The sequence below is a fragment of the Lutra lutra genome, chromosome 3 (genome assembly GCF_902655055.1).
Source record: "Lutra lutra chromosome 3, mLutLut1.2, whole genome shotgun sequence".
Taxonomy (NCBI): Eukaryota; Metazoa; Chordata; class Mammalia; order Carnivora; family Mustelidae; genus Lutra; species Lutra lutra.
In genome coordinates, this window is record NC_062280.1 from 71,820,598 (window position 1) to 71,841,228 (window position 20,631).

The window sequence follows — 20,631 nt, forward strand, 5'->3', positions numbered from 1 at the left end:
TTAAGCGTCCAATGCTTAGATTTCAGCTCAGGTCACGATCCTCAGGGTTTTGAGATTGAGCCTGTTGTCAGGCTCTGCGCTGGGCATGGAGCCTGCTGAAGATTCTCTCTCTCCTTCTCCTTCAGCCCCCTCCCCACTCCTCTCCCTCTTCCCCTCTCTTAAAAAAAAAAAAAAAAAAAAAAAACCCACAATAATGGTTACTCAACACACACTATAGCCCAGGGGTCCCAAGTTACCAAGGTATTCAAGATCCAGGAATGAGGCCCTAAACCACCTACAAAAGGCTTATACTGAGACAGTATCATCATCATCTTAGTTGGTAATACCAAAGACCCATTGCTGATAATGAGTAACTATTCGTTTCGCCCTTAAAAAGCCTAAACAACCCTGGTTCAAGCAATTTTTAGTTGTAAAGAAAAAGCTGTCACTATATAAAAGTGGCGAAGAATAAAATAGCAAAACCCAAAAACTAAATTCACTTTACAAATTCTTGTAGCCTTAAAAAAATAACTTTTATCTAAAATAACTGTTCTCCCCTATAATTTTTCTGTGTGTAATAAAATGCCAATTATCTATAAAGGTGACATCTTCTTCCCCTGAAGTTTCTATGAGTATTCACAGGCTTTCACATATAAGACTATTATAACCTGATACTCAATTATGTACAACTTATTATATTAACATTTTAGGTAAATCAAATATTTAACTTTACTTGGGATAGTTTTTTTACACCACATTCGTGTTTCTACCAAAAATATAAATTTCTAACCTTTTCATCACTGGTAGTAGACTCTGGGTGAGGTAAAGGACTATCCTGGTGAGTTGTTTCTACAACAGAGGGCTCCTCAATTTTGCTTCTTATGATGGGTGTTGCAAGAGGAGATAAATCTAGAGGCATCTAAAATATAAACATTAAAGAAAATGTCAGAAGTTCAATAAATGCCAATCAGTGTATGTAAAATAAGAAAGCAAGAAGTGTAAGCTAGGACAATTGTTTTGTTAGAAGTACTCTTTTAATTTCATGATTAACAACATACTTTTTTAATGTCGTCTTCAGAGGCTTTCTTGAATTCATTCTCAAATGGACTTGCCAGTTCATTAAACAAACCCACTTCTTCACAGTTTTTCAAAAATCTTGTTGGTGTTGGGGTCTGATCTGAAATAAATGTCAAGAAGCAACCACATAGATTTAAATATCATACAGGACATTAAAATATAGCTAGTAACTTAACAAATTAGCAGGATTGGTTCAGTCAGCTGTTAATTCTCTTTGGAAAGACCTCTTCCTTTAAAGCAAACAAAATTTGGTTAAGTTTTTGTTGCAGTTCAAGATATTTCCTCCAACTCTATGAACCATAAAAGTATGAAAAAAGTCCTTCTCGTTCCTTAGTCCAGACCTTCTCTTTTAGTAGAATGACATAAGCATCTTCTACTCAGAGATCAACTACTATCATTATTTAAGGCAGTAAGAATTTTTAAAAATTTATATTATTAAAAATTATGATTGTTTAAAATACATGCAGTTTGAGGAAAACTAGGGCAAGAGCATGTATATTCATTCACTCTAGCTTGGACCTTCCACTAGTGTTCACAGTCTATTAGGAAAGCAAGCTTAAGATAAAACAGAATTTTAGGAGGTAGACCAAAATACTACAAGGAAGAAAAAGAAGGTTAAAGCAAGAGCCCTAAAACAAAAACAAACCAAAACAAAACCCTCTTTTATCACTATCCACAGAAGCCAGTTTTCTATTTTAATGGATTTTTCAAGCTTTGAACTATGGGCTATATAAGAGTTACTTATTTATGGAATGTTCTACTTTAATTTCTAGGCAATAGAGGAATAGTCAACTCTACTTTCTCACAATGTAAAATATTTTAACTATACTTGAATATGTACTCATGTTATATACATTAACACATGTACTAGTTATGGAATAAATACAAGTTAGGGTCCATGTTGAACAAAAAATAGTATTTTTATATGGATTTTGTCTATTTGTCTTATTATTTTCCAGGCTATTTATTCATACTGATAAAAGCTGGTGGCACAGGGCATCAAGTTACAAGTTTTATCAGGAATCTCGTCTAAGCTAAATAAAAGTATAAAGATGACTCCTAATTTAAGATTTTATATAAAATTAAAATTCATATATTTGTTAAATATTATATCCCCAGAATTGACAGTAAGTAGTATTATTTCATCTTTGCCCCACATGTATCTAGAATATAACATACTTACTACATATAAATATATTTAACACTATAATGACCTATATGTCATACATATTAGATATAATGTAAGCCTATCTCAAACACTACTAGTATTATCTAAATTACTAAAGGCATCATTTTACCTATTAGTCTACAACGTACATACCCACTAACCCTAAAAAGACTTCTGAAATTGTATTACAGCAAGGGCTCAGAGTACACATATCAGCTTAAGTCCTTTATAGGTGAATTAGTAAACTGAATAGAAATTTGTCTCCTCTGTTCACAGCCAAAGGGTTCGTCTATCTCAGCTCAACAAAAGGCTCCTAATGTGTGGTAAAGGAAGAGAAAAGTCTTACAAATAAAATATACGCATAAACCACTGTTATCAGTGACTACTGGAATGATTAGGTATGAGAAAAGAAAAGTCAACACAGGCACAACTGTTTAAACATGCAGTGGCTTATGGATATTGATCATCAAATATATACCACACACATCATGCATTATACTTACACAGTAATGCTAAACTACTAATTTCAACATGTTAGTAAAAAAACAAAATGGTCAAGTGCTGTGTTTAAATGTGTTCTATTCTTCTACTGTAATAAAGGTAAACCAATAGGAAATTTCTAGAAACCAATCTCAAAACATTTTTGAGTTGAAAAGTTACAGATACTGGTCTAGTGCAATAAATTTCAGACAAGCAAAGACCTTTCATGCCTAGGAGGGTGAACTGCCTAGACTGTTATTTTGTTTGACTACTTTTTTGGGTTCCAGCTCCTAATATCTGATGTACAATATTCTAAAGAAGTGCCTAACTCACTCTTCTCTGCTTCCTTTTACTTATGGAACTAAAGAAATGCTCAACATGCTCTTTCATTTTTCCTAAATAGTTTTTGAAAAATAACCAACTTTGTTAACTCAAACTTTTTCATTAAAAAAAATCATGATACTGAAAGTACAGGAAAAACCATCTGCCTCATTATCTCTGCAAAGCCTTGCATATGATAATTCAACCTTTATGTTGGGTAATCATTTCAAAATACTAATAATATTCAGATTTCAGGATTAATTCCAGATAAATAGTAGAACCCAAACTTCAAAAGACAAAAGAATAATTTACGGTTGATTTTGAATACTTATGTGACTCTGTGGTTATGATACAAAAGGGTCTGAAATTTATATAAATATATTACATTTTATATAAAACTTTGTTTTAAAATATACAAAATGCAGTAGAACTATGCATATTATGTGTGTGTCCATATACATAAATGTGTGTACATATATATTTAAATACCAAAAAAGGGGCAGCTAATACAGCATGAAAGGATAATTAAAACAATGCATGAATTTTCTCTTTTCACATACTGTGAAAGATAATCATCTGATCAAAACACACAAAAGAGGCACTGACTGAATTTAGGTCCCTTGAGAGTATTTTTACTAACAGAGATGTTTTAGTCGCAAAAGAAGTATAAACAAAATTCTAGTGAACAAGTCTGCTAACTGATCTTTCTCCAACAGGAGGAGCTTGATCATTTCCCACCTTCCCACAGCATTTCAAACCAGGTTGTGAAAAGCTAAAAGAAACATTGACTAAACATCACATTAGTTCAATTATCAATTAAATGTAAACTTTGGAGATGCGATAAATGCTTCTGGGGTTCTAATTAATTTCCACAATACATTGAAATCTACATTGGAAAACCACACGGAAAAGTGAAATGAATGGTCAGAAGGAAACATGGAAATGTAATGGGTAAAATACATGTTGCCAACATTTACTGTAAATGAAGTAATTGGAGTATCACCAGACTATATTATTTACAGAGAATACACAAAAATTGTGCACATTCCAGGTGAAATATGTATATAAGCTATTAATAAAAGCATATACTAACCAGCCACAATGACACTGTCATTACGTGCTGGACCAAATTTCAGTGTCATCTCATGTTTATGTTTATGGACAGCCAAATGATCCTCGTTGGTAAAACGCTGTGGCAAAAAGTTTTAAAATATAGTTAAGATTTTCAATTTGATCAAATAAGTAAAATGATAAGGAAATTCATTTCCACAACATGTAAAACCACCATTAACAATGAAATAGTTTGTTAACTATAAAAGAATCTATTGTTAGTATAGATAAACATACAAGACTTCAAATACTCATAGAAAACCCATTACTCAAGAATAAGCAATACTGATGTATTAAGTCACATAAATCATTTGAGAGCGTTTAAAAATAAAACCTGAGGCAAAGAAACTTAATATAAATTTCATTTGGACACTAAAAATAGACCACTATTGATTTTTTTTTTTGCCGTATTATAGTAGAAATATGTATTCCATGGTTCAGTGACTTTTGAAGGAAGTACTGTTTTACACAGACTCCAGATTACTTACCACTTTTAAAACAAGAATTCTCTTAAAAAAATATTACTCTTGACAAAGTAAGTAGTAAATCAGGTTCCTTATGTTACATTAAAAAAGAATGCTTTTTTTATAATCCAGTAAAGAAATAGCAACCAATAACAAAGCAGTTCATTTTAAAATGTCTGATATCAACCTTTATGAAGATGCTCCTTATCGAGCAACAATTATAACTGAAAATAAGGAGCACTTACATTTTGTTATTTCAGAGCAATAATTATAAAATGCCAAATTAAGAAACATAAATTCTCTACCCTACATCCTTATAAATGGGGAAGTTAAAATTACATATATTTGAACTTGGTTCCCCTAAACTATCAAAATGGGATTCCTAGGGTGCCTGGGTGGCTCAGTCAGTTAAGCATCTGAATCTTGATTTCAGCTCAGGTCATCATCTCAGGGTCGTGAGATTGAGCCCAGTGTCGTTGTCAGGGGGCGGGGGGCTCATGTTCAGCGAGGAGTCCACTTGAGATTCTCCCCCCTTCCTCTCCCCCACCCCTCTCCCAGCTTGTGTGTGTGCACTTTAAAATATATAATATTTTAAAAAACACCAAATAGATTCCTTATCTTACGGAACTATTACTCCTGAACAAATTAAGTAAATCAGTTTCTTTAGTTACCAAATTAAAAAAAAAAATGCTGCTTATAATCCAACAAAGAAAGAACAACCAATATGATAACAAAGCAGTTCATCTTAAAATAATCCAGCTCTTTCCCACCCAAGTACTATCTTCTCTTGTTTTATCATTATAAGAATTCTTCCCCAATTTATAGGAAGAAGTAGTTGTCTTTTAAAAAGTAGAATGTTAAATAACAGCTCTTAGGGAACGAACATATGTGTAGAGTTTATAGAATAATGTAGGCATTTCATTATTTTCCATTAGAGTTTTAAATATACATGTATTACATTCCACACTGAAAGTATCTTAAATCAAGATTCACTTTATGTCCAAAGAACCTAATAATGGGGGTGCCTGGGTGGCTCAGTGGGTTAAAGCCTCTGCCTTCGGCTCGGGTCAGGATCCCAGGGTCCTGGGATGGAGCCCCGCATGGCATCGGTTTGACCACAAATATCCAAGTCAAAGAGCAATCACATATAGAATTGTACAAAACATGAAAATGGCACTAAGATTGATCCTGAGTGAAAAGGTACAGCTAAAAGGGCCCTTAAAAAGAAAATTCAGGATCATATGATATTATTGATGTACATGGATAAAATGCACTGAAACTGGAACTTGATAAGAGGAGTTTAACCTTAGCTATCACCTGAAATAATTGATTTACCTCTAACAAGGAACTTAAAAAAAAAAAAGGTCAAAGGCCATCATGTCCAAAGGCAGTCATGAGGAAAAGATACACATATACATATATATATATACATATATATATATGAATGAAATAAATTTTTTCAACAAATGCTTATAAAATAGCTACTACTACACGTTAAGATAAAATTTTTACAGAATCTATGTGAATTGCTGAGTCAAATTAAAGATTTCTTTTAAAAATAATTTTTGTAGAAAAATTATAATGCTGCTACAAGTAATAATATATTAAATATTTCATAATTTCTTTCTTCCAGGCAATTTACAGCACAACTCCAATGCAAAATACACAGTATTTTGTTAAACAACAAGACTTTGAACATACAGCTGAATAAACAATGGGAAAGGCAGTCAAATAGGATGGATAACCATCCCTCTTATAAAGTTAAAAGGAAGGATAACCTGACAGATGGAAGGGAGCTTAAATTTTATAATGAATTTAAGCTCTGATATCTGAGAAATCTGTTTTTAGGGCTTGACACTCACCAGAACTAACTTCCTAAGAAGTCAGTCATTCTGCATTTAATACATGCATTCACATCCATGATACACATTTTTTTCCTATTTAACAGAATAGGTACAACTAAGTTATAAAGCTGTAAGGCCAGCAGTTCATTTTACTTCTTCTTTTACTAGTTTAAAAGAATCTATTCAACATCAGGAAGCTACACATACACACACACACACACACACACATTTACACACCTCCAGTGAAACTTCGCCTAAATAAAATGAATCTTTAACTCCTTTGTAAAACAGCTTATAATGCATAAACATTCTACCTAAGAAATAATTTTCAATGAAAGGCATCACCAAAAGCAAAGATATTAACAAATAAAATAGAAGCGTTACAATGTTAAATTAATCTTTCACTAAATTATCTCACTTTGTCTCTTTTATCAAATTCAATGGAACATTACTTTAAAAACAATGCAATAGAACTCTTTCTGTGAAATACCTAATAGTGACTGAGGCATACAAAAACACTTTTAATAGCAAGAAGAAACAGTTAAAATTCTTTGCACTAATTTTATAGGTCTCTCTCCAAAATAACACTAACAAAACATGTTTTAAAAAATTTAAAATTTGGGGGCGCCTGGGTGGCTCAGTGGGTTAAGCCGCTGCCTTCGGCTCAGGTCATGATCTCAGGGTCCTAGGATCGAGTCCCGCATCGGGCTCTCTGCTCAGCAGGGAGCCTGCTTCCCTCTCTCTCTCTCTCTCTCTCTCTGCCTGCCTCTCTGTCTACTTGTGATCTCTCTCTGTCAAATAAATAAATAAAATCTTTAAAAAAATTTAAAATTTGGAAATTAAAATTTAAAATTTGGAATTTAAATTTAAAATCAGGAAATTTAAATTTAAGTGCATTAAAGGTAAAATTCAAATTTGGAATAATAGCAATACTTATGACAAAAAAATACCGCCACCAAATTGGTGCTTCTAAAATCAATTCTTTTTTTTTTTTTAAAAGATTGTATTTATTTGACAGAGAGAGAGATTACAAGTAAGCAGAGAGGCAGGCAGAGGGAGAGGGGGAAGCAGGCTTCCCACTGAGCAGAGAGCCTGGTACGGGGCTTGATCCCAGGAGCCTGAGACTATGACCTGAGCCAAAGGCAGAGGCTTAAACCCACTGAGCCACCCAGGTGCCCCTCTAAAATCAATTTTTTTTTTGAACTGTTGATTTCCTAGGAAATACTATTCACAAAAAATTCTGGGAAGTACAGCTTTTTTAGCTTTCTTAAATTTATAGAAAAAAATGAGTATCTAATATAGCTCCAAAATAAATGTCAAATCAGTCTATTTCTCTATATTGCCCACTATTAGCACCTAGACAAAGCCACCATTATCTCTCACCTGACAGATGTCAGTCTCTACTCCCTGTTTCCACTCAGCTTAGTAACGGCTTTTCATTGCTCTGTGAATAAAGCCCAAACACTTTATCACAGTCTACAAAGCCCTCTTGGATATGGACTCTTATTCTACTTGACAGAATCTTTTACTCTTATCCTTGTTGGTCACTACACGCTCTAGCCACAACAGTCATCCTTCTAAACACACCCAAACCCATCCCCTCCTTCAAAACTTTGTATTTGTTGTTCCTTCAGTTTAAAAAACTTCCTCCAGGGGCGCCTGGGTGGCTCAGTGGGTTAAGGCCTCTGCTTTCGACTCAGGTCACGATCCCAGGGTCCTGGGATCGAGCCCCGCATCGGGCTCTCTGCTTGGCGGGAAGCCTGCTTCCTCCTCTCTCTCTCTGCCTGCCTCTCTGCCTACTTGTGATCTCTGTCTGTCAAATGAAATGAATAAAATCTTTAAAAAAAAAAAAAAAAAAAAACTTCCTCCAGAAGTCTGCTCCTACATTTTCATGTCTTAATTCAAATGTCATCTTATCAGAGGGCATTCCCTGATAAACCTATCTAAGTAGCACCAACCCTGGTTAACTTCCTATCTTTACCCTGGTTCAACATCTTTAGATATATCATGAAAATTAAGATCATAATGAGATACCACTATACCCTCACAAATAAGGACTAAAATTAAAAGACTATCCAGAAAAATCTCAAAAAGAACTAAATTGGTGAACTTACCTTACCTGACTGGAAGCATTATTGTAAAGCTAGAGTAATCAAGACATTGTGGTACTAGCATAAAAGCTGACAGACTGATGGAAGGAACAGAGTAGAAAGCTCAGAAAGAGACCTGCATTTATACCACACTTTGATTTTCAATAAAGGAGCTGAAGCAAATTAATGGAGAAAGAAAAGTCTTTTCAACAAATGATGCTGGAATATCTGAAAAACCACATGGGAAAAAAAAGTGAGCTTCAAATCCTACTTCATACCAGTATATACATATGCAAGAAGTAATTCAAGATTGAAACACAGGCCTAAACGAAAAAACAAGCTTTCAGAAAGAACAAAGGAGAATGCCTTTGTGACTTAAAGGTAGGCAAAGATTTCTTAGATAAGTCACAGAAAGCAACAGCCATAAAAAGAGAAAAAATTAACATATTAGACTTCATTAAAATTAGAACGATCGGTTGAGCAAAAGCTTTTATCATGAAAATTTAGATGCAAACAAACGACTTGGAGAAACTGGAAGATGGAATGGTATCCAGGATATATAAAGAACTACAAGTTAGCAATTAAAAGAAAGACAACCTGACTTTTATAAACAGCAAAAGATTTGAAAAGATAGATCACAAAAAATAATGCAAATGACCAACAAGCACATGAACAAGTGCTCATCTTCTCCTCAAAGAAATGTAAATTAAAACCATGATACATCAATATACACGACAGTGAAAAATGGCTAAAATTAGAAGACTGACAACACCAAATATAGGCAAAGAAATGGCACAAGACTCTTATACACTCTTGGTGGAAATGTAAAGTGGTGCTTTCATTTTGGCAAACAGTTTGGCAATTTCTTCAAAGTAAATGTCTAACATATAATCCCACCATTTCATTTCTACACATTTACGCAAGAGAAAAGAAAGCATGCATTCAGACCAAAGACATGTACACAAATAATTATACTGCCTTTATGTGTAATAAGTAAAAACTGGAAATAAGTCCAATGTCCACACTTGTGTAATAATGAAATATTACTCCTCAACAAAAAGGAATTAACTATTGCTCACATAACATAGGGAAATTGCAAATTAATTATAAGGAATAAAAGATGCCAGACAAAAAGTACATAATGTATGACTATTTACATAAAATTCTAGAAAACGCAAACTAATCAATAGGGATATATGGCAGAGTAGTGTTTTACAAAGGCAGAAGCAATAACAACTGGGAATGACAAAACTTTTGGGGTGATGGGTATGTTCTCTATCTTAATTATGGTGATGATTTCATGAGTATATATACATTAAAACATGAAACTGACTTTGTGAGTACGTGAAGTTTATTGTACATCAATTATATGTCAATTTAAAACATCAACTAAAGAAAACAAGAACCAATGAAACACTAATGCTTTTTTATGATTTACAGTTGGTATATTTAAGTACTCAGTAATCTGGCTACACATTAAATTTATTCTTTCATTTCTTGGTGTCTATGTTATTTTAAAGTTAGAATTATAACAGCAATAGATTAATAATTAATGGTCTGTTAAAAACACTAAAATACTACTTTTTTATACAATGTGGAAAGATTATTTTCTGAAAGTGCTTTCATACATGCTCTGAAGATGTGAGACTTAGGTACATTAAGAACATTAATGCATTAGTGACACTGTCAGAGGTAAATATTAGTTAATATTGTTAAGAGTTCAGCAAGTAAAATAATTTTCAAGTAAGATAATGTATACTTTATTTCCAATTAAGCAATTTACAATTATTTTCAACCAGTAATGGTCAAATGGTAAACGGTCAAATCGTCAACAGTCAAATAGTAAAAGATACTATTAAGCCCTGGATTTTGTCTAGGTATCCATCTTTCCATTTAAACTTCTAACTTTTTCTTTCCATATTAGATTGTTTTTAAAAACTGTATTATTGAAGAAAAAATTGCTTACCAAAACTTTTCTGGGTAATTTACATTCTAACTCCAGAATTTTACAAAAATTGTAGGAGAATCCTTTTAATGATAACATAAACTTTCATCAGTGTTTTAATAAATATGAACATAGAAAATGCTTTAAAGTAATTTATATATTACCTGGCCACATCCAGGGGCAGTGCATAGAAAGGGTTTGTCATCACTCATATTCCACAGGTCCTTGTATTGCCTATAATAAACATTAAGAAATGGCTTAGTGTTTTACAGCATAGATTTTTATTTTATTTGTTTGTTTTCAAAAATTTATTTATTTATTTTTGAGAGAGGGCACTCGAGCCTTGCACAAGCAGGGGGAAGGGCAGAAAGAGAAGCAGATTCCCCGATGAGCAGGGAGCCAGATGTGGAATTGATCCCAGGACCCTTGGATCCTGACCTGAGACAAAGTCGGATGATTAACCAACTGAGCTACTCAGGCGCCCATACAGTACAGATTTTTTTTTTTTTTAAAGATTTTATTTATTTATTTGACAGAGAGAGACCACAAGCAGACGGAGAGGCAGGCAGAGGGAGAGAGAGAGAGAGAGGGAAGCAGGCACCCCGCTGAGCAGGGAGCCCGATGGGGGACTCGATCCCAGGACCCTGAGATCATGACCTGAGCCGAAGGCAGCGGCCTAATCCACTGAGCCACCCAGGTGCCCCCAGTACAGATTTTTAAATAAAGAATAATTTTAGGGTGCCTGGGTGGCTCAGTGGGTTAGGCCGCTGCCTTCGGCTCGGGTCATGATCTCGGGGTCCTGGGATCGAGTCCCGCATCGGGCTCTCTGCTCAGCGAGAAGCCTGCTTCCCTCTCTCTCTCTGCCTGCCTCTCTGTCTACTTGTGATCTCTCTCTGTCAAATAAATAAATAAAATCTTTAAAAAAAAAAAAAAAGAATAATTTTAAATGTAGTATTATATGATTTTCACTAAGCTTACTACCTTTTCTATTTTCGTGTGAAATAAAATACTTTTACTGATCTTTTAGCCCTATTTCCCTTCCATCTTTTTATAACGAGTAGGCAAATACATGTAACATGCATTTTACACTATAGAAAAAAAAAGGTTTGGAACTTTGGTCTATCAGGCTAATTCTTTCCTGTTCGACAGTTTAAGTGAAGAAAAAATGAAATAATTATAGAAAATCACTTTAATACCCAATGAAATAACGGACCTAGGCCACATCATATAACCATTAGGAAAAAAGGTGGCAGGAACTTGATAATGAACTCACAAGTCATTCTTAAATTAACATCACTAAGAGTGGGACAATTAGAAATTATGTGCCTCCTGATATGATACAATAGAGAGCATGAAAGTGTTCTTGGGCAGGGGTGGGGGGTGGTGTGTGTGTGTGTGTGTGTGTGTGTGTGTGTGTTTATGTCTGTGTGTGGACAGTATGGGGAGTCAAACCTGAATTTAATCAAGCATCTCTAGATTTGCTACAGGAAATACAGGGATTACAGGAGAAACCTGTCAAAACTATCTGGATACAGTCACCCAAATTCTATAGGACAAAGAACTGGTCACTTCAACAAATAAATGTGATGGAGAACAAAAGAGAGGAGGTAGGGGGAAACCGCTATAGATTAAAGGAGATTTAATAAATATGCTAACCAGGGGTGCCTGTGTGGCTCAGTTGGTTAAAGGGCTACCTTGGGCTCAGGTCATGATTCTAGGGTCCTAGGATTGAGCCCTACACTGGGCTCTCTGCTCAGCAGGGACGTCTGCTCTCCCTCCCCTTTGCCTATCCCTGCCGTTCATGTGCTCACTCTCTCTCAAATAAATAAATAAAATCTTAAAAAAAAAAATATACTAATCAAATGTAAATCCTTTTTGAATCCTGATTTGAACAAAAATAACTGTAAAAAGAAATTTTTGAGTAAGGATTATTTTCCTATATCTGATTTAGACTTAAAGTTCCCAATTATTTTTTCCAACAACTTGTAGGTTTTAAATTTTGTCTTGTATTTGACTCAATTAAAAATCTGGAAACATTATTCCTTTTTCAACATTAGCTTGTTAACCATTCAAAGCAATGTTTCCCAAAGCATTTTCAACAGGGATGACAATAGCTATTATAGAAAAAACATATGTAATCCAAAAGATTTGGGAAATGCTGGAGTACTTTTTCTTTTGTAGGAATTTTCAGAGCCTTAGTACATTCAAGTGAAATGACTAGAGAAGCACCTAGAATATGGCATTTTAGCCACATTCATTTGCAATTCAAAATGCTTTTTCATAGAACATCCCATGGGACTAGTATTATTTGGAACTCTAGAAATCAAACCCTAAAATATATTTTTGTTTGTCATAGTTAGGCACATCTTGATGTTCTGTTTGATAATTTAAAGACATAATAGTGGGCGCCTGGGTAGATCAGTCGGTTAAGTGTCCACCTTTAGGTCATGATCTTGGGGTCCTGGGATTGAGCCCCGCATAGGCCTCCTTGCTCGGCAAGGGGTCTGCTTCTCCCTCTCCCTTTGCCCCTTCCCCTGTTTGTGTTCTCTCAAATGAATAAATAAAATCTTAAAAAAAAAAAAAAAAGACATAATAGGACTAGCTGCTAAACTAATATTCTGGATAAGTGGGGTTCTTTTTAATTATCAGAAGAAATACTGAAATATTATCAAGAAATGACTATAAAATTTTTATTATCTAAAATATGAAAAACTGGTGAAAATACCAAATACTGCATACATACCTGGCAGAATTCACATGTAACTTGAATTTCATAAGTTGAACAACTTATCACGTCCTCTTTCTCATGGCAAGGATACTGAAAAAAAAAGTGGTTTCATACTGTTAAAAATAGTTTTCTAAACACTGCTTGAAACACAGGAAATAAAAACACCTGAATAATTTTATTCTTTGGACTACTGTCAACCCCAAACCCTGTCACTTTAAAAAAAAAAAAATTTATTTGACAGAGAGAGACACAGCAAGAGAGGGAACACAAGCAATGGGAGAGGGAGAAGCAGGCTTCCCGACAAGCAGGGAGCCCGATACAGGGCTTGATCCCAGGACCCTGGGATCATGACCTGAGCTGAAGGCAGATGCTTAACGGACTGAGCCATCCAGGCGCCCTCTTAAGAATCTTTATAAGAGGTAAGAATACTGCTCCTACAATATGAATATCCATATTAATGCCTTAAACATAGGTATATATATACCCAACTCCATCACAGAGGGTAAAAGGAGAAAAAACATTTAATTCAGTCCTTAGGGCAGTGGTTGAAAGGCAGCTATTGAAAGAGTAAAACTCCTGACTTTGGAAATCTGATGAGAAAGAGGAGATGTAGCATTCTAGAATATCTATTTGGAAAGTTTTTAACTTCTTAAAATACAGTCTTAGTGATGATCAAGTTCTCAGCCTAATTCATCAAAATTCTATTTGTCCTATAATATAGTTCATCTATGTAAGCATCTCCCTCTTCCACAGTCTTATAACTTATTTATTTGATATTAGGGTTTTTAAAAAAGACTTGAGAGAAAAAGAGAGAAGGTGCAGAGGGAGACAATATCCAAGCAGACGCCCTCTGAGTGCAGAGTCAACACGGGGTTTGATCTCATGACCGATGAGATCAGGAGCTGAGCCAAAACCAAGTCGGATGCTTAAGTGACTTTCACCACCCATGCATCTCTGGTATTAGTTTAAGAACAAGTACAACATGTTGAAACTATCCAGGTCAGTGGCCCACTTTAAAAACTCTGCTTGGGGGGCCTGGTTGGCTCAGCTGGAAGAGCATGCAATTCTTGATCTCAGGCTAACAACTTCTAAACCTACGCTGGGTGTGGAGATTGCTGAAAAAATAGTAATAATAAATAATTCTGCAAAAACCTCATCTTACATTCACTGAAACTCCATCCAGTGGTGAAGAGTAACTATATGCTTATTCAAATAAGACACTGATGAATAGAGAAAAAAATTATTTTTCATAATTTTGCTTGTAAATGTGGTTATCAGGAATGTATTGCTCAGAAAAACTGGACAATTCCTGTGGGGGAATGTATGAATAGCCACAGTTCTGAGTATTAGAGTTATGGGTGATTTGGTATAGCAGATAGAAGAAGGAAGTTTTTCCTTGGTTTCCAGGCAAAACTCGTCTCTGGTAGGGTTCTATTCCTCCATTCACATCCAACTTTATCATGCTGTCTGTGAGAAGAGGGAAAAGAACACTAAAATAATCCAAAGGGAATCTATAAAAGTTATGTTTCTGTCATTACCCATAGAATGTGAGCTTAATGAGGGCAAGGAATTTATCTTTGGGTTAACTACCTAAAACAGTGCCTACCTCACAGCAGCATTTACTCATTAAATATTAAGGAATGAATAAATAGCCATATGATATGAACAACTCAAATAAATTTAGTCTACCTCCAAAAACTCTTCTAAAACTAATAAAATACAGTTTACATTGCTATGAAAAATCAAAGCAAAATTTAAATTCAGTTAAGTTGAAGAAACATTTAAACACCAAATATATCCCAAGACACAAAGATGAAAAAAGAGTTTCTGTACTTGAGAGACTTTTAATCTAGCAGAAGAAAAGAGGACTATGGAAATATAGTTTCAATTCCTTTGGTAAGAATAAAAGTTAACACACTATGAGAATACACAGGTAGTGCAGGAACTAAACTGAGAGTTCCAGAAATGCTTTCTAAGGGAATGAGCCTGTGGTACCCTTTTCTCTCTCATCTTTTCTACTCCTCACCATTACAACTTCTCCCTTTCACTACAAAAGAAGTTCCTTACCTACCTTACCTACCCTCAGCCGATTTCCTAGCCAACCAACAAAAATTCCCATTCCTTATTATTTTCTAAAACCTAGCTCAAGTAGTTATAAATACAACAGTTGAAGGACCCTGAGACATAAATGATGGTGTTTTAGGAGGCCTAAATACTATCTTTTCCTTAAACTGAATCTCAAGCCTCTACAGCTGGGCTTATCTCTTTTTTAAATATAGATTTTATTTATTTGAGAGAGAGCACAAGTCGGGGGAGGGCGGAGGGAGGAGAAGCAGACTCCCTGCTGAGCAGGCAGCCTGATGCAGGGCTCTATCCCAGTCTCCTGGGATCATGACCTGAACTAAAGGCAGATGCTTAACAGACTGAACCACCCAGGTGCCCAGAGGATCATCTCCCTTTTACGCCAAAGTTGGAAATATGCTTATAGGGGAAAGGAGGCTTTGTTAAACTCTAAGTTATTGGAGAATTTGATGACTATAGAGAATTGTTAAAAATATACCACACCATTCTCTGGCAAACATCCAAACCTACACTGGTAGGAGAGTCATAAAGAATACACAACACGATTCTAGACAAAATTTAAACATCCTTTCGTTTCTCTAATCTCAGTTTTAACTCTTCTTCTAATAGTCCTTTATCTTTCTTGCCCCCATGATACAATGATACAGTGCCATCAGAGTTACCTCTTTTCTTCTTTCAACCAACAAATATTTGAGTGTACACTTTGGGTTTGGCACCCTGTCAGATGCCAGGGATGTAGTGGTGAACTAAGATAGGTACCTGCTTTCAAGAAGCTTTCACGATTGTGAGGGAGTTCACATAAGCTAATCAAACATGCAGTGCAGACTTCTTTCCAGGTTCCTAAGACAACTGCATGTATAAACATGTACATGGTCCCCCCAAAATGTTTCTCTATTTCATTGCTCTTACGAATTTTATTTTAGAAGGAGGAGGTCAAACTTAAGGTTTGCTCAAACTTAAGGTATACTTTGAAAGTTGGTATACTTTGAATTTTGTTACAACATAGCCACAGCAATTTCCAATATTAGGTATCCTAATATATAAATGATGAGTCTTACATAATTCTAAAAAACCTTTAAGGTAGAAGCCTGGGGTTCAGAAGAAGGTCACCGTTATTTGATAATATGAACTGAACTTTATCTACTGAACTAAGACATAGTAAGGAACGTTAAATTTGCTCCCATACGGGAGCCTGGGTGCCTCAGTGGGTTGGGCCTCTGCCTTCGGCTCAGGTCATGATCTCAGGATTCTGGGATCGAGTCCCACATCGGGCTCTCTGCTCCACAGGGAGCCTGCTTCCTCCTCTCTCTCTGCCTGCCTCTCTGCCTACTTGTGATCTCTGTCTGTCAAATAAAAAAATAAAATCTTAAAAAAAAAAAAAATTGCTCCCATGAAAATACAGAAAAGCAAAAAGAAAAAATAAAATTCACCCAAAATATCACCACTTACTGTTCAGCAATCTACAGAGTACATATTCCAGTCTTACTAATGTACAGGGATACACAACTTTACAAATTGTAAAGGCAGGGTTACAGCCTTCTTTAAAATACAATTACCTAAATCCTGCCACATTATTAAATAGTAATATTATTAAACATTAGATGTAATTTTTAATGGCTATATAGTATTCCATCATATAGGTTATGGCATATTTTCACTAATTCTTTATTAGTGGATTTTTTTTTTTTGCTTAAACCACTATTATTAGATTTTTATCATCAGCTAATATTCTTGATAATGAATCTATGTGCAATATCTATAATAATTTTCACAGGAGGCAGAGCGCTTGGGTGGCTCAGTGGGTTAAGCCTCTGCCTTCAGCTCAGGTCATGACCTCAGGGTCCTGGGATCGAGCCCCGCATCCGGCTCTCTGCTCAGCAGGGAGCCTGCTTCCTCCTCTCTCACTGCCTGCCTTTCTGCCTACTTGTGATCTCTCCCTATTAAATGAATAAATAAAATCTTTTTTTCTAACTCTTATTTTTAGTTATTTATTTGACAGAGAGAGATCACAAGTATGCAGAGAGGCAGGCAGAGAGAGAGGGGGAAGCAGGCTCTGCACTGAGCAGAGAGCCCGATGTGGGGCTCGATCCTAAGACCCTGGGATCATGACCTGAGCTGAAGGCAGAGGCTTTAACCCATTGAGCCGCCCAGGTGCTCCTGAATAAATAAAATCTTAAAAAAAAAAAATTCATAGGAGGAATTTCTAGAAATGAAATGAAATTACTAGGTCAAGGAGCCCAGCACCTCTGCCATGTTTTCTAGAGCCAGTGTAAATGCCCTGCAGCAGTGGCTCGATGGAACATGTCAAGCTGGAGGCAGGCACGGAGAGGACCAAGGTATCCAAGGTGTCTGTGGAGCTTCAGCAGTACTGCATGCAGAATGCCTGCAAGAATATCCTGCTTGTAGGTGCTCCAGCTAGAAGCAACCCTTTCCAGAAGCCTGATCCCATGCTTTATTATTTTTTTAAATATTTTATTTATTTGACAGAGATCACAAGTAGGCAGAGAGGCAGGCAGAGAGAGGAGGAAGCAGGCTCCCTGCTGAGCAGAGAGCCCAATGTGGGGTTTGATCCCAGGACCCTGGAATCATGACCTGAGCCGAAGGTAGAGGCTTTAACCCACTGAGCTGCCCAGGTGCCCCACCCCATGCTTTATTCTAAAGGCTTGTAGGGAAGATGTTTGCTGAGGAATGCATTTAAGTACAAAATGATGACTACCTCTAAATCTTAAGAAAACACTTTTCTCCAGCCAAATGACTTCTAGGTATTTCAGACTTTTCCTGTGGTCTATTCCTATAGCCAAAATTCTACAGAAACTGATGAGTTTCTATTCAGATAAGGAAACTGGGTGGAGGAATAGACCTTAAATAATAATGGCCTGGTTCTTTTGTTAAAGTACTTTTATATTTAAGACAAAAATGTTACCACCAAATACAACTCTTCCATAAGCAAATTACTAGTGTTTCTCTATCTGAAACATAATGTTTGTTTTATTTGCTAGATGTTTACATTTTGGGAGGGAAAACACTTTTATTCATTAAAAAATGGAATATTTTGTAATTTGTTGTTCCAGGGATTTCTGTACCATAGAAAAATAATTTTTCAAATGAATTTAGTTTCTAAATGAAGACAAGCATTTTATTTTATTTTATTTTTATTTATTTATTTTTAGACAGACAGATCACAAGTAGGCAGAGAGGCAGGCAGAGAGAGAGAGGAGGAGGAGGCAGGCTCCCTGCTGAGCAGAGAGCCCAATGTGAGGCTGGATCCCAGGACTCTGGGATCATGACCCGAGCCGAAGGCAGAGGCTTTAACCACTGAGACACCCAGGCGCCCCTAGTTTTTTATTATTAACATATAACGTATTATTTCCTCCAGGGGTACAGGTCTGTGAATCATCAGGCTTACACATTGCATAGCACTCACCACAACACATACCCTCCCTAATGTCCATAACCCAAACACCCTATTCCTACCCGCCCACCCCCAGCAAGGCTCTGTTTTGTGAGATTGAGTCTCTTATGGTTTGTCTCCCTCCCGATCCTATCCTGTTTCATTTTTCCCTTCCCTGCTCCCCACAACCTCCCACAACCCCCCACCTTCCCTCTCAAATTCCTCATATCAGAGAGATCTTATGATAACTGGAAGACAAGCAACAAGCATTTTAAAACTGAGGGAAGAACAGGCTTTATTGGGGCACCTGGGTGGCTCAGTCAGTTAAGTGTCTGCCTTCACCTCAGATCATGATCCCGGGGTCCTGGGACTGAGTCCCACATCAGGCTCTCTCTTTAGCGGGCAGTCTACTTCTCCCTCTCCCTCTGCTGCTCCCCCACACCCCAACTTGTGTTCTCACTCACTCCACTCTCTCTCTTCCTCAAATAATAAAATCTTTAAAAAAAATAGGCTTTATTAATCAAATGATGTCTTGATTTTTCTAAATGAGAAGAATGCTTTTTTTATTTTTCTGTTTTATATTTTAAATTTCATTCTTTGTTCTCCATTCTTTGACTTATAGTCCAGATTATAATTAGATTTTTTTTTAAATTTCTTTTCAGCATAACAGAATTCATTGTTTTCGTACCACACCCAGTGCTCCATGCAATACATGCCCTCCTTAATACCCACCACCTGGCTCCCCCGCCCCTTCAAAACCCTCAGATTGTTTTTCAGAGTCCATAGTCTCTCATGGTTCACCTCCCCTTCCAATTTCCCTCAATTCCCTTCTCCTCTCCATCTCCCCTTATCCTCCATGTTATTTGTTATGCTCTACAAATAAGTGAAACCATATGATAATTGACTCTCTCTGCTTGACTTATTTCACTCAGCATAATCTCTTCCAGTCCCGTCCATGTTGCCACAAAACTTGGGTATTCATCCTTTCTGATGGAGGCATAATACTCCATAGTGTATACGGACCACATCTTCCTTATCCATTCATCCGTTGAAGGGCATCTTGGTTCTTTCCACAGTTTGGCGACCGTGGCCATTGCTGCTATAAACATTGGGGTACAGATGGCCCTTCTTTTCACTACATCTGTATCTTTGGGGTAAATACCCAGTAGTACAATTAAGACTGCTTTAGTTTTAACACTAAACATGGGAGCTGTTTGTTAGCAAACTTGTTTGGAAAGATTCATGTCATATTGTGTATTAGAATGCCCAATCCTGTGTATGAAACAGATTTGGTCTTTGTCTTCTTTAAATTTCTCTACTTTATAGCTGTGATTGTACTTTAAAAAAATAAATATACAGGGACGCCTGGGTGGCTCAGTTGGTTAAGCAGCTGCCTTCGGCTCAGGTCATGATCCCAGCGTCCTGGGATCGAGTCCCACATCGGGCTCCTTGTTCTGTGGGGAGCCTGCTTCTCCCTCTGCCTCTGTCTGCCACTCTGTCTGCCTGTGCTCGCTCTCTCTCTCAATCTGACAAATAAATAAATAAAATCTTTAAAATAAATAAATAAATAAATAAATAAATAAATAAATATACATTATTTCATATCTTTAAAAAAATGTTTAAATGTGATTTTCAGAACATTGCAAATGATTAAAAATTAAATGTGAAAATACTACAACCTAAATGAACTTTTAAAAAAGAGTTATTTATTTATTTGAGAGAGAGAGAGAACCCACAAGTGGGAAGGGCAGAAAAGGGAGGGAGAATCTCAGGCAGACTCTATGCTGAGCACGGATTCCACCACCCTGTGATCATGACCTGAGCAGAAATTAAGAGTCGGACACTTAACCAACTGTGCCACCCAGGTACCCAAACCTAAATAAATTCTAAATGTCACAACCATTTTACTTTGATGATGTGGCTTTAATTTGGTACATTTTTAAAAGAATATT

General features: G+C 36.1%; 1 protein-coding gene across 5 annotated transcripts in view; it reads right to left on the reverse strand.

Moving 5' to 3' along the window:
* ATF2 (activating transcription factor 2) overlaps positions 1-20,631 on the reverse strand; it is an 84,596-nt gene that overhangs the window by 39,710 nt on the left and 24,255 nt on the right. For 4 of the 5 annotated variants that reach the window (XM_047722232.1, XM_047722233.1, XM_047722231.1 and 1 more), the window contains 5 exons: positions 13,222-13,296; positions 10,643-10,712; positions 4,119-4,215; positions 1,038-1,156; positions 770-898 (listed from right to left, as the gene is read on the reverse strand). In XM_047722232.1, the coding sequence (XP_047578188.1) occupies positions 770-898; positions 1,038-1,156; positions 4,119-4,215; positions 10,643-10,712; positions 13,222-13,253 (447 nt within the window). In that variant the 5' untranslated portion in view covers positions 13,254-13,296. The remainder of the gene's footprint in view (positions 1-769; positions 899-1,037; positions 1,157-4,118; positions 4,216-10,642; positions 10,713-13,221; positions 13,297-20,631) is intronic. The other variant, XM_047722235.1, reaches the window with a different exon arrangement.